The sequence below is a fragment of the Echeneis naucrates genome, chromosome 11, assembly GCF_900963305.1.
Source record: "Echeneis naucrates chromosome 11, fEcheNa1.1, whole genome shotgun sequence".
NCBI lineage: Eukaryota > Metazoa > Chordata > Actinopteri > Carangiformes > Echeneidae > Echeneis > Echeneis naucrates.
Window position 1 is genome coordinate 18045951 of NC_042521.1, and position 14769 is coordinate 18060719.

Consider the following 14769-nt stretch of genomic DNA (forward strand, 5'->3'; position numbering starts at 1 on the left):
ATTGCTGAACCAAGTGAACAGAGGTCTGCACGAGTCAACACAGTCTCTCTAGATGAAGCAACATGAAGCAACTAAGAATTCAATGAATTTTTATCTGGGGCCTTTTTACAGCAAAATTTCTCTCTGAGACCCTGACCGTACCCTTAAGAAGCGGACATGATGATGCTGCGTTGGCAAACCACACTTTGAAATCCTGATAGCAAGCTTCGGTCTCCTGGGATATATGCCTTAATAATGCCTGGTTTTAATAGTTGGTGGTTGTTAGTCTCTACCTGCAACCTGTTAACATTTGATGAATGAGATTTGGGCCTTATCCACCGTATTATATTTTTATTTAAAAACAGTATTTTAAAAGCAATATCCAATATGTCCAGATTAACCTTTTTAGTTACAGATCAGAAAAGATCTGGTTCTTTACCTCAGTCTGTTTATTAAAATCAACACAGACTCTGGGTCTGCAAAGCTAAGGCAATGGTGAAGACCCTTGAACCTGTATTCTATCTAGTGGCCATCAGGAGGCGATTCCACTGGCTGGACAAAGAGATCACATTGTATGTGACCTCTTTGTCCAGCCAGTGGAATTGCCAGTGGTCACATACAATGTGACCTCTTTGTAATTTAACTAAATTTATTAGCTCAGTAAGCATTTTCATAATGACTTGATGGTCTCAGTCTTTAGTTTCAAGTCTAGACTTGAAAATAGACCATAAAGCAAAGTTTACATTAAGGCGTGGCCACAGTGTGATTGACAGACTGTACCATGCAATCAGTATAGAGTACAGCTCAACCCTCGCCTCCAAATATGATTTCTACTGGTTTAAAAAAACCAAGAAGTTGTCAGCCAAATCTGGATTCTTTAGAACAGTAGCTCATAAACCAATTAGGAAAATCATGGGGGCTTGAGTGTTTCATATTCTAAAGAAAGAGAACACCTGTTCATTTGTATTATACTGTACAATCAGGTGCCCTGTGCCCTCTCATAATCCTCTATTGGCTGCGTCACTGTGTCTCCCTGATGAACTGTACTCTTCTGAGTAGCAGTGACAATAAAGTGTATGAAAAGGGATATCAGTGCCCATTTGGATGGCACTTTTCTGCCTAAAGAGGAAATAGCTGGTTGTCAGTTTGTGAATATTGAAAAAGGAAAAAATAAATAAATATCACTTAATATTTACTATTGAATACTTTTAAGAACCTGTCTTAATAAAAACCCTCTGATGAATTTGTTAAACCCTAGAAATTCACATGACAACGAGTCTATGTACTAAGGAAGAAGTGGATAGTTACAGTATGTTTTGCACTGAAGGCCCTTGAACTGGATTGTGGGAATATATTTGAGTCAGCATACAGCTGTATGAACTGCCATCGGGTTTTATCCCAGTTAGTTTGTAATCTGGACTAAAGTATTGGTAGAAGGTAATGCTAGTGGTCTGGTTTAATTCTTCACTGTCCTCCGTCTTTGGTACTTTTCTTTTCTGCAGCAAACAGGAGCTTCGCTCCAACAACGTCCTGCTGGCTTGCCCTTTTAAATCTCATCATACCTGGTTATCAGTCTGTCTACATGAATCACCTCTGGCCAGCTTGTTAGGGTGAGCAAAGTAATCACAATCTAATCAGATCAATGTTGGAGGGTAAAACAGTTTATCTGATAGAGGTTATCGAGCAGAACCTCTTTTAATCTCACTGGGATTATAGAATAATATTTCCTGTCTCTTTTTGAATGTTGTCCGACCAGCATATGATGATCCCCCCCCCCCCCTTCATTGAAACAATTTTTGCTTGTCGTTTATTTGAAATTGTTTACATAAATGTATTATTTTTAAAGTGTTGAGTTCACATGAACAGACAGTTCAAATATAGGACTCCATTAATATCCTGTGAGTAATGTTTGAATTCTCTCATACCTGTTACTGAGACGTTTCTCCCATTGGCCTTTCCCTGTGTGAGCAACATTTCTTTATTTACCTGTTTATAACAGATTTGTGTGGTGTAGCTTCTTTGTGCACTCCCCGGTGAGTCAGTGACATTTGCGCAGTGCCCTTGAGTGGAGAAACATAGCTGAGGTGCTTGTACAATAATAACAGTGGGATATTGGGCTGGATGTTGAGTTGTCAGAGAAGTCAAACAGACTGTAACCAGACACAATGAGAGCCCTGTTAAATTTGTCTGATGCACACAAGATTCTTTGTAAGTTCTTGTTTACTGATTTGACTCAACAATGGAAAAACACTGATTTGTTTCAGCAACCATAAAATAAACTACACAAAGCACAATGATGATGTATGTTAAACTGATTGTAACTTGTAACTGACTGTTTTTGGCAAATTTATGCTGTATAAATTGAAATGACTTGACTGAAAGTGAAATACTGCTATTACGTGAAGCTGGGACAGTTGTGGGACGATGTGAGATTCTTGTATGTAATAATAATATATATAATAGGTTTGGTGCAAAAGAATAATGTATAAATAACTTAAAATGTAAAATTGCAGTGACAGTGTAAAGGCAAAGAAAGAATCAGGTAGATAGGTGAGTGATAGCTGAGTGATGAGTGCCCACTTCATTAGATTGCTGTTATACATACGGGACAGGAAGACCAGAGGGTTGTTATCAGTGAATACATCCACGGGTACCTAGGTGGTGCCAATTTAGACCTCAAACTACGAACATGGCCAGAGTTTCCTTCTCAATAGTGGAGTATTTCATCTGATGTTTACATTTTCGTGAGAAGAAACAAACTGGATGACAGTCTCCTTTTTCGTCATCCTGAAGGAGGGCATTTTTGACTCCAGTGACATTGCCATCCACCTTTACCTTGAAAAGTTGAATCTGGAGAATCTTGAGCTGCAAACACAGAAGAACTGGCCTAACAAACCGGTTAGGGGAGCCACAAGTTGTGAAAAGTTTTGGCAGATGCATCTGTAGTATCCTGTCCTTGGCAAGGAATCAATGCAACTCACGCCTGGTAGCAGGGACAGGAAACTCAATAAGGGCAGTTACCTTGGCATCCATGGGGCGCACATCCTCATTTCACCTCCTTACCAAGGTAAGTGACTACAGCCTTATGGAATTCACATTTTGCTATGTTGAGGGTCAACATAACTGCCTCAACTCGGTGGAAAACGGTCTGCAGCAACTGGCTCAAACCAAATGGAGGGAAAGTTAACAAGATCATTGAGATATGCGTTGCACTTTTGCACATCTTGCAGCACAGTGCACATGAGTCACTGGAAACTGGCAGGAGCGTTTTCCTTGCCAAATGCCATTCTTGAATATTGTGAACCACTTCAAAAAAAACAAAAATTTTTTTTACACACACATATATATACACACCCATTTTTAGGCATAACAAATGTTGAGATTTCCAAGGCTCTCTCTGTGAGGGGGAACTTTAAGGAGGTCAAGTTGGCAGTCTTCAATAAGGGGCAGTGAGAAAGAATCAGATGCTGTGACTGCATTGGCTTTGCTTTAGATCAGGGGTGTCAAACTCAAATTCACAATGGGCCAAAATTAAAAACTGGGACAAAGTGGACTGCAATTGTGCATCTCTTCCCTTTTCTACAGATATGTAACGTTGAACCTTTTCATATGGAAACAACTTTATTTTCGCGTAAACATTGAATCTGGAACAACCAAAGCTTATTACTAACACATAAGAAATTAAATTTGAAATAAAACACATATCAGTCATATTCGTTTCGTATGTCTCTCTCCATCTGTAGCCTTTCAAGTTCCCATTTAATGTAAATCTTTAACAGGCCAACAACAAAACAGCCAAAAATAATAATTCCCTTCAATGAAAATGCAATCTTTCAACTATGAACAGTCCGTGCCTTGGAGTAGAAAAAGTGCATCAAGACGACATTCATTCAAGCTCAGTTTGCTCTGATTTACTCTGATACACATTGGTTCGAGCCAGATACCTGACATCTCTTAAATGCAAATGCATCAATGTCTAGGGTTAGGCTCTGAGCTGAAGATGTACATCCAGTGAGATGACTCTTTCATCTTCATCAAAGAGAACAGTTGTTCACATAGACATGTGCTGCCGTACATAGAGAGCATTTGAGCAACTTGGGCACGCAGTTGGGGCAGTGTGTCGGGGAGGAAAGATGGAAACTGTGCAGCACCCACAGACTCTGGTGCGGGAACATGGCGGGTGAGATAAGTTTGTCCGAGGTGCCTGGTAGAATGGATGCTGACAATCGTCAACAGAAAAGGAGGCGGCGCTTAGCAGTCTGGGATTTGTTGTATAAGCAGTGTATGCGCTATATCCTGGCAGGCCAGCTCTAATACATATTTGGGATGATCTCACGGGACAAATATAAATAAACCGAGGGCCAGGGACTACAGCTTGGTTTGGCTAGACCATTATCAGGGGGATATGTTACCTCCTTCCTCATCAACTTTCTTTTTTGATATGGACACGATAGGCATGTTGTTTGATATGCAATGCATTTCCAACAATGTCATGCTCCAACACGGCGGTGCAGGTAGGAACATCACCAAAGAGGACTGGATGAGCCTGGATTAGTGCCTCGATGTCTGCTTTCTGTTCTTCCAACAGGTGAGAAAGAAATTTGGACAGGTTGAACAGTACCTCTGAGTTTTGTAGCCTGGCACTTTGTGGACAGTCAAGACCATCTTCATCAATACCATCCTTCAGCACTGGAAAAGAGGACAACGACAGTGTTGCTAAGGCCGGACTTGAGAGGATGTAGCTCTCGATGGAAAGGTTTGGGCATGTTAACGTGCCACAAACAGACCTGCACTTTATCTTGAGCAGATAATTATCTTATCACTAACTACAACATTAAAAAAATGCCAACATAATTAAGGGAGCGATTTCATTTGCCGTTTGCATCTACAGACCCCCCACCCCTTCAGGTTTAAATTGTTAATATGTGTTACTTGTAAGATGGGCAGTCAGGATTCCTGTCTGTCATTTAGCCTCATTTGCTGAATTGATTAGTCAACACAGTTATTGATATATCCACAGGGCAAAGTGATAAATGTCGTCACTCTGAACGCAGAAGTCAGCGTATGTACTGAGGAGACTGCTGCCTTGAGTTAAAATTCGACACTAGCTATTTTCACAGCTTTGGATGATGAGATGTAGGCCTTTATGGAAATACAGCATGCGAACAGCTGTTGTGTGTGTCTGTGTGTGTGGATCACAATTAGTGATTAATTTTAGGTTTTGTGCATATGGGGAAAGGATATGGACCTTGTACATACGTATATTGGAGCTCCATTGTAAGAGGTTTTAAAGGAGGAGCAAGGCTAATAGCTAGTGCTAAGTTTCTGCATTAGCATATTTCTAAAGCGCTAAAAAATTCTTTTATTTCCCCACTTCCAAAAAAGCATAATCCCAAATGTAGATGGTAACTGGAGTTTTGTTTTCACAACAACTGTAGAAAGAGTCAGTTTTCACACATTCCAATGATTCTTTTTTTTTTTTCCTTTTTTTTTTTATCATTTTGGTTTTGATATGTGTTTAAAAAGGAAAGAAAAAAAACACATAAATCATTCAGATTTGTTCACAGCATAAAACAGAGCTTTACCAATTTGAGTAAAGGCCCCAGAACTATTAGGCAGATTTGCTGTGGCATTTTGGCGGGGTAGTGGGGTACTGCATTTGGTGGTTGCCTGAGAGCAGTTGAGTTGGCATCTGCTGCTTGTGTTGCAATAGCTTTGGATTAAAACTTGTCATAGTTTGCCACAAGTTTGGAGAACCTGACCTCTCCAAACTGAAGGCTCGCTGGTTAACAATGGGGAGCACTTAGCAGGTAAAGAGCCTCATATTCCCTTGAGGAGCTTGGAGAAACCAAAAAGAAAAATACACTCAGCAATATTTTAACTGAATTAATTTCACTTAATATGCTGCAGAAGGTACAGGACAGGCCAAAAGTTTGGACACACTTTCTCATTCAAATGAACACAAAAGTGTGTCCAAACATTTGGCCTGTACCATATATTTTGCTATTACGCAATAGCACTTATTGGATTAATCAGGAACTTCAGCTGCTCTTAAAAGGTGGACTGCATTAAGCAATACAAATTCATCAGTCATTGTTCACCATGTAGGCAACAGGCCTGAATTCTTGAACCCTGCAGTGGGATGGATCTGGTGTCTTTATCATATGGAAGGGATACTTTGCTGGTATGGTTTGGGTCCAGTTAGTCTCACTCTATGGATATAGGCTATGGGTGTAAGCCTTGCTTTTTGGTTTCTATTCCCTTCTTGTCTCACTTGCTTTCTCTTTACTCACACTTCTTTACTACAGGAAACCTACACACAGAAAATATTTTTTTTTATGATCTATTGTATGCCTTTATTGATAGGTACAGCCTCCTGCTCAGGCCTCTACATGCTCATATGTGCTCTAACTGATCAGCTACCAGAGCAACCCCGGAAAGGTTTGGATTAGGATCCAGCAATCATGGTAGATATGTCTTTTATTTGAGGTGTAGTCTTTGGTATCAAAATCAGCCATTGAAATGACTTGAAATTAAATGTAATTTTCCACTGAAACAGCTTCCACTTCAGCTCAAATCCCAATCTTTTAATGAGTGCAGGTGGACTGTTCAGCAATGCTGAAACAGTGCTGGCTACATCACACCAGGGTCGCCGTAAATCAATAGAAATTTGGTCTGCATGGTCACATTTATTCTATAATGACACATAACTGTCTAGATGGGAGAGCTCTCCTCCAGGGTGACAATGTTCTAGGTATCCACAGGGTGTGAGAGATCACTGATGGTCTGATGAGTGTTTAAACGATGCCAATCATATGCTACCATGAGCCGTGGCTGTCACCAGGGACCAAAGGTATAAACGATGCATACAAAAAGAGGATATATGTCACCTTCGATGTGGTTCTGTATGCGTATAAATCCACAGACAGTGGATAATTTCTTCTTCCTAGGGGGGACGTAACAGAAAATAATTTAGAAGCACTGGTTCAAAGAAACTTATTACATAGGGATGCATGACTGGATAAGCTTTTTTTTGGTTGGAATGAATTTCATTCAATTTTCACTAAATGTTTTTCACAATGAAAAATAATATAATCATGAGTTTTACATAAATATATCAATACATACATTATTGTCATAAACAAAGATTATTATTCGATGTGCTTAGCAAAGAATTATGACCGACTAACATCTTGTTAAAATGCCACTATATTAACGATGCAGTATGTAATGGGTGTGCCAAATTATACAATAGATGCTTTGGCTTTGCAGGAAGACATTGCACAATGTGGATGAGAATGGCTTTTCAGAAACCGAACTGATTTTTATTTTTTTTTTTGGCCTATGATGATAACTGGCTAATGAGATCCCAGAGCTCAGGCTTCCATATAACGTGCCTTTTACTTATCTCAAATCAATCAACCATTGTTTCTTGCTTATAGTCGGAAAAATTGGGCTCATTTGTTTTCAGTTGCTTCTCAAACGATTCTGCCATTGCTCCTCAAAACTAAATTGCCATATATAATGGAAGCCATTTACACTAGATTGCGGGCTTGGTCTGAAGGCTTGTGCATGTGAGGGTGATTCAGATGAATGGGGGGAAAAACAAGAGGGAAAAGAAGTGCATGGGGTTTTATAAGTCCGACGAAAAGACTGCACACGGATGTTTTCTGGTTGTCAGATTTCTACACCAAAATATACACAGATTTTTAAACATTTGCACCCAGATCTCTATCCAACAGAATTTAGACCTAGACCTTGTTAGAAAGCACTTTCTATCTTAGTATCTAAGGTTTTCCCTGTTGTATTTATAAATACATGAAAATTGTAGTTATGTTAAACCATTTGTTCGTTTAGGTCCTGTATTAGGCCATTTTCTAGTATTTTATCCAAAGTGTTGATAGCCATCCAAAATACTTAACTCATTGTTTTGCATCTCCACTGTCAAGCTTGTCTCTGGAGATCTAGTAACAACAGGTCAAATCAGATGATTGATTGGCTGGCTGATTGTTTCCTGAGTGAGCAAAGTTACTGAAGGTGGTGAGTGCTTTGCTGTGACATGACAAAGTCCTGACAGCTGGTTTTAAGGTATGTTACAGAATACAGCACATTTCTCACATTTCTCGCCTGAAGAATAAAATTTCTAAGTACACCTTTTCCCTCGTATGCATAGAATCAGCAGGTAGTCAAGGTCTACCTGCACATTTTGTCAAATATCCCAAAACAGTGCAATGATTTTCACAAGTTTGAAAGTAGTCAGTGCTACTACATATTGCTGGAATTTGGTATGATCATAAACCATGGAAAGCCAGCCTTTTGAACTTACAATCATTTTGTCAAATTACTGAAAAGGCTGGAAAAGTGGCTGCAAATAAAAATGAAGGAGGTCCACTCTCTGCACCCCAGACAACTGCTATCTAGGTGCCCTTGAGTGGGACATTAAGCCCCCAGCTGCTGCTGCTGCAGCAGTACAAGGCTGTGGTTGTATTGCATGGCTATTTGAGTGAATGTGTCTCTGTGTGACTGAACGTGCAGCAGGGCAATGGAAAAGAGCAAAGAGCTAACTACAGTTTCCTTTCTAAATTAAGGCTTCAAGAGGTAATCTGACATATTCACGGCCCCAGGTGACTTCTGCTGTTTCAGTAAGATTTTCTAACAAGCTGTCACGGGAGATTATGGCTACTATCTCAGCCACAACTGACAAACGCCCACTCAGCTCAAACATTAGTCACATTCAGCATTTCCGTACTGAAGCAAGACTGCAGAGCTACACTGAGTGTCTTTGTTAGCTGTACTCTTCCCTGTGGCCCTGGATGACACAGCAGTTTCAAACCTCAGTGTCCACCACTGAAAGTTCCTTGACTAGGTCAAAACCTAGTCTGCATCTACAGTGTGTCTGCTTATTGTGCAAAACAGAAGATGTGGGAACCACTGTGCACAAAGGCTTTTAATGGAAATAATATTAAGCCTGCAAAAAGGCAAAGAATTAACATTAATTAGTGTATTCATGTGCCATTGCCTTATATTTCCACCTTGTATTGGCCAGTTGCATTTCTTTGTGTGCTATCTTCTCTTCTACTCTCTGTGCTCATGTGTCCAGCATTTTAATACAGACAAAATCCTAATAAAACTGATTCGTTTGACAGGTTGTTCAGTTTCTGCTGTCAGTCAATGGAAGAAATTAAAACTAAACCCATTAAGGATGTAATTAAGATTTGTGCAGAAGATCACTAGATCTGGTTACTAAAAGCATCTGAAAGCATTAGTGCATCCTAACCCAAAGGCAAAAAGTTGGCAACACTGCCTGCAAATTCCTACATGATGACATAATAGAAACAGATTGCTCCATTTCAACTTGAAAAAGTAGTGACCATAGGAAGAACTCCAAGACAGTAATGTTTTGTGCATAACTCTAGCTTCCTGTAGAAAAGCCATGCAGCAATTTTAGCTGGAGTTTTACCATTTTGAAATGCCAACAGTGGTCATCCAGTGGGGTAAAATCATCCATCAATCAGTCTTGAACATTCAGGTTTCTAGGGCTGGCCTAACAGTCTTGCAAAAATATTTCTGCAAATGAGTAGAAAGAAGGTAGGCTTAGTTCATCTAAGCATTTTAAAGTTGTTGGATGGCACAGCAGTCAATCGTGAGGTACAATAATATCATATTAAATTTCATAAGTGGAATAATATTTCTAAAGGTTCCTGGAAGAGCGTTCAAATAAAAATATGCATCCATAAGCAGTTAATATATGGATTCCTCTAAGTATAATATCATACAAATTCTCTTAAAAGGCTGTAATATTTCTGCAGTCTGAATATGAATTGTGTAGTCCATCCAACTCCTGGTGTGCCTTGTGGTTATTTCTTTCTTTTAACTAAGGCTTTTAAATTTGAAGCAAAATCTGATGTGATTGTCTGTGTGATGAGTCCCCATCCAGTCCTGACTTTTATTGTTAATTTAAACAATGCACAGTAGTTCAGAAGTTGAATTTTAAGGATTCCATTGCTAGAGAACAACATGCTGTCCTTAAAGGTTTTCTTCTTAAACATTTTCTGTCCATAAGAAAATGCAATAACATGCGGTCAATAACATACCACACCAACACAATATGTCACTTTAATATCTTAATGTAGGAAGTGCTCCTAAATATCTATTTTCACTTTCCTATATCCTGCAGTTTGCTTCTGGATGAAAGGCCAAAATGCATAGCAAAGCTTGAGTAAAACTTAATTTATATTAGATGAGGAAGAGGTACATTTTAATCCCCTAATTAAATGAGCTCAGCCTGTCAAAATTTCAGCTATGATGAGCTATCACTTTTTTAGTTGCACATAATTTTATTGTTAAGGGCCTGTATGTATTTATGTGCATATTTAAAGAATGTTTTTACTTAAGAAGAATTCAGTTCTCTGCAGCTTGGATGAATTTCTTAATTTAATCAAATCTCTAAGATGATGCTACACATTTTTACTTGTGAATACTTTCCAAATTATGAAGGTGAACTCAGGGCTCCTCAAGCTAACTAGCCCATTTGATTCCCAGTTATCTGATTCACGAAATAGCAAAACCATTGCTTCTTGTGTGAAGCAGTATGTAGAGTTGGGACAACACAGCTAACAGCCCATCTTAATGTGCTCTGCTTTGGACTGAAAATGGCTTACAGGTGATCCCTGGTTCAAATTTGCTCAAATCAAGTTCATATATGAACTTTGAGATTTGTTCAATGAAGCCAGTCAGTTACATTACATTTAGATTGATTAATTTGACAGATTTTTTTTTTTTATTCAATATGATTCATTAGAGTTCCATGATCCATAATGGCTTACTGTGTAGCAATTGAAATCAAGGGAAATAGCCAAAGTTGATCATTATCATTGAGCCTTCATTATTAGACACTTTTTCACCTGTATGAATTTCAGTGCTTTAAAGCACACATCCCAGATTCTAAAATACAACTCCCAGCAACTGTAAATAAAGACAACTAGCTTACCTTGGATAAATTAGAGAGCATACCCCGAGGTGAATCTTGAAGGTCTGCGTCCTTCATCATTCTGACAGGACAAAGCAGGTGGTAAAAATATTGAGCCGTCTCCGCCTGCTGATAGAGAAGGTTATAACAGGCTACAGGAAAGGAAAAGGAGGGGGTACTGGCAGAGCCCTGAACATTTCCAGATGCTGCAGAGTTAACTGTGGGAACTCAGCCGACAGGAAAATCAGCTGTTGGCCAACCTTGAGAGGCTCAGAGGATGATTTGAAGCATCTCCCCTCCAATAGGTTCTGACTAATAATGGGTTTCTCAAAGCTGATCCTCGCAAATACTGGCTCTCATCTACCAAGGGTTGCGCTGTATTGCTCATGTTCATTAAAATTAACTGGGTTCATGTAACACAATTGACATGTGAGGTTGTTCACATAGGTCATATTAAGCAGAATAAAGGAAATTTAAAAAATATATATATATATATATATGTAGGAAAGTCTGTGGAACACCTTTAAAAGTTATGATAGAACTAATAAAAAGGTGTACCAAAACTTAGTTGGACTTGACTTTGAATGACAGAAAGCATCGATTATTCTAAACATCAAGAAGTTTACTAAGGTATTATGAAATGTAGTCCATAACTTTGTTGAAAGGAAGCTGTGACCCAGTATTGCTTCAATATGAGGAGTGAGAGTAGCCATTTACTAAGAAATCAGGTCGCATAATTCTGAGTTCTGGCTGTGGCTAGAAATTGGATGGGCTGTGAAACACCCCTTTAACCCTTATTAGTCTTCAAAATTTTAGGTATCAGAAGCAATAATTAATATTTCAATTTAATCAACATTAAACTAGAGCAGGAGTGTTTATCGTTAAAAAAAATCAACCTTCTAACATACTAACAGCCCTAACTCACACTTACTGCGATCTTTGACGTATTAAACTGAAATACAACTTTGAGCCTTGCGATCAGTCTCATCCACCCCCAGTTTGACGATTGACCATCAATTTGCGTGAAAGCATTCCACTAAGAAAATGCAACTCTAAAATAAAACAGAGGAACATGTTTTCCTGACTCCTTATATCGAAAGTAACTTGATTTCGAGAGCAAGAATGCGACCCTCTGGAACACAAATTTTCACTTAAAAGCAAACTATTCACTGACCTGCTGCATCACTGAATCAAATTTGTTATTTAGTCCCAGTACTGTGATGATGGAAGATGCCAGATTACATATTTTCAGCCATCGTCTGTTTATGAATTACTATAACTGATGTAAAGCTGTAGGTCAAGTTCTGGTTTCTGTCAGTTCTGTTGAAGTATTTGGGGGCAGTGCTGATGGGCAATGATATTAAAAGACCCATAATTACATTGTAGTGTGGTTTAACCAAATCAGACAGAGCTGCTCTACAGCTACTGGTGTTGAAAAGCAGTTTGACATAGAAACATAGATTTTTCAACTGAGTCACACCAAGCAGAGGGATTTATTGGCTCTGTTGTCCCCTGTCAGCCACAGCACACTATCACTCTCTAGGCTATTTTTATCCATCCAGGAGAACATGTTGGCATCCTTTCCCCCAGCTCACTCCCATAATTCCTCTCTGTGTCCAAACACACGCTGACAAGAAATAGGTCTGCAGTGCCCCAGTGCTTAACAACACGCTGCTGTTTCACATGAACAACTCAACTCACACTCTCATCTTGCATTTATGTGCCTGGCACATGCTTTCATTTACTTACTCTCCTGCTCTCTCTCTCACTGTATTCCTGGCTTTTTGTGTCTGTGTATAAATGATGAGTATAAAAGTAATACAAGAAACCGACAGGGGCATCTAGCCTAATTCCAGTAGAAAGTATTTGTGTGTGTGCGTAATCATCGCTTGGCATGTGTTTCGTAGTCTGAATGCTAGAAGTTTAAATGCCTTCCTGGTAAATTCAGTTTCTCACTGTCTTTCCTGCAGTGCTGGTCCTAAAGGAGACAACATCTATGAGTGGAGGTCGACCATCCTGGGCCCCCCAGGCTCTGTGTATGAGGGAGGAGTATTTTTCCTGGACATTGCCTTCACACCAGACTATCCCTTCAAACCACCCAAGGTGAGTTCAGCATTGCAGCTATGCGGCTAAGATTCTGTTACATTTGTGTTAATGTCAATAAATGCCACAGAGAGACCAAAACCAAGTGTTTCTTCTGTGACATTCAGACCAAAGTCCATTGGTTTCTATAGAAACAGTTCACCTGATGAATGCAAACCTAGAACAAAATAATAAACGTCTGAAGCTAAAAGAATTAACAGTTGACCCTGGGAGCTTCTTCCCAGGGCTCACTGCCCAAATGGTGCAAGCCCTAACCTCTTTCCCACCACACAAATTTGAATACTTTGATTAAAAAAGCTATAGTAATTTTCTAAGACAGATGGCTGTGCTTTAAGCATCCACTTTGTTCTATTTTGTGTGACAGCAATTCATCTTTATTGTGTGGATAAAAATTAAATATGTACACATACTTTTAAGTAGGATGCATTATTGTTAGCCTGCATTGATTTTCCTTATTCAGACCACCATAAGTTCCAGCTAGAGCCCCAGAATATGACCGATGGACAGAGCTGAGAAATAAATGTGAACAGAAATTTGGGAGTCATAAAGCTTTGTGCTTTATCTCATTCTTGTTATTGTGTTCCTTTCTAATATTCATGTTGCTCGCATGCTTTAGCATTTGGCTTCCCTCCAGTGAGGTTGTGGGTTTGTGGGTGTGTGTGTGTCCTGCTGATGCAAGTGTGTGTCAGAATTTACACAGTATAAAGACTGACAGTGGTTACCACCTCATTCAGTTTGAGCTGTTCTAATTTTGCCTGGGTTTTGGTTTTAAGTGTAGAAATTCTCACCAGCTAACCTCAGCTATTTAGAGATGGATGTTGTGAAAGTAAAACAAGAAAGAAAAAAGTGAAGATGGTGATATTTTCGGGTGTCTGCCACATGTGTCCTGGGAGGAACCTGGGAGGCTGGTTTTGGGTCACGGTGGAGAAGTGAAAGAGAATCACTGAGTAGACAGCAACAACAGTGCAGAATTTGCCTGCGATACTTCGTATGCAGAGCTTATCCTGAGGGTGACACTGTGAGATAATCACCAGAAATCTCAGAATTTCAAGTCTGGGGGTTGTGGGGCTGAGGCAGGAACATTCACAATCATTTAACAGAAATCCAGCCATCAATTTTTAAGATCGTTTTATCAAGGGGATATTTGGATGTGACTTTGGAGCGGAGGACTTTTACCTCTTTGGCAGTTGAGTGCAAGTTATTTTCCAGTGAAATTTTCAGCATTTTTCTGGTTCAGGGTTAGTGATTTAAAATGGCAAGAAAGAGAAACTTGTGCTGGAAATACAACAAAGTGACAGAAACAAAGGGAACAAAGGGAACAGTTGTAAACCAAAATTTAAGGACCTCATACTGTAATAAGTGTTGCATTTGTATATGTTTCTCAGTAGGGATGGGTCTACCATTGCCGTTTTGGGGACCAACAAATCTACAATGTACAAAATGAAAAACTAGACCGATTGGTGGTGCACCTGATAGCACTCATACTAGTCCGGTTTAGTCTTTACCACAGTGACCTGAATCAGAAGCCAACTTTGGCTTCAGGTCACTGTGAAATAATAATTAGATCAATCAATCATTCAAAAAACACTTCTGATTCATTCTTCAAAGCTATAATACAGGAAAAAAAAGGTTGTAACCATATTTCCTAAAACTTGACTGGCTGGTAGAAGGATACAGTTTAAGAACATATCAGGCTGTATATATTTTGCATGCTTTCT

General features: G+C 39.3%; 1 protein-coding gene across 1 annotated transcript in view; it reads left to right on the forward strand.

The window, feature by feature from the left end:
- The window catches only part of LOC115050871 (ubiquitin-conjugating enzyme E2 E2-like), a 68406-nt gene that overhangs the window by 42320 nt on the left and 11317 nt on the right, over window positions 1–14769 (forward strand). Inside the window, exon 4 of the mRNA XM_029513991.1 lies at window positions 12919–13051. Coding sequence (XP_029369851.1) covers window positions 12919–13051 — 133 coding nt within the window. The remainder of the gene's footprint in view (window positions 1–12918; window positions 13052–14769) is intronic.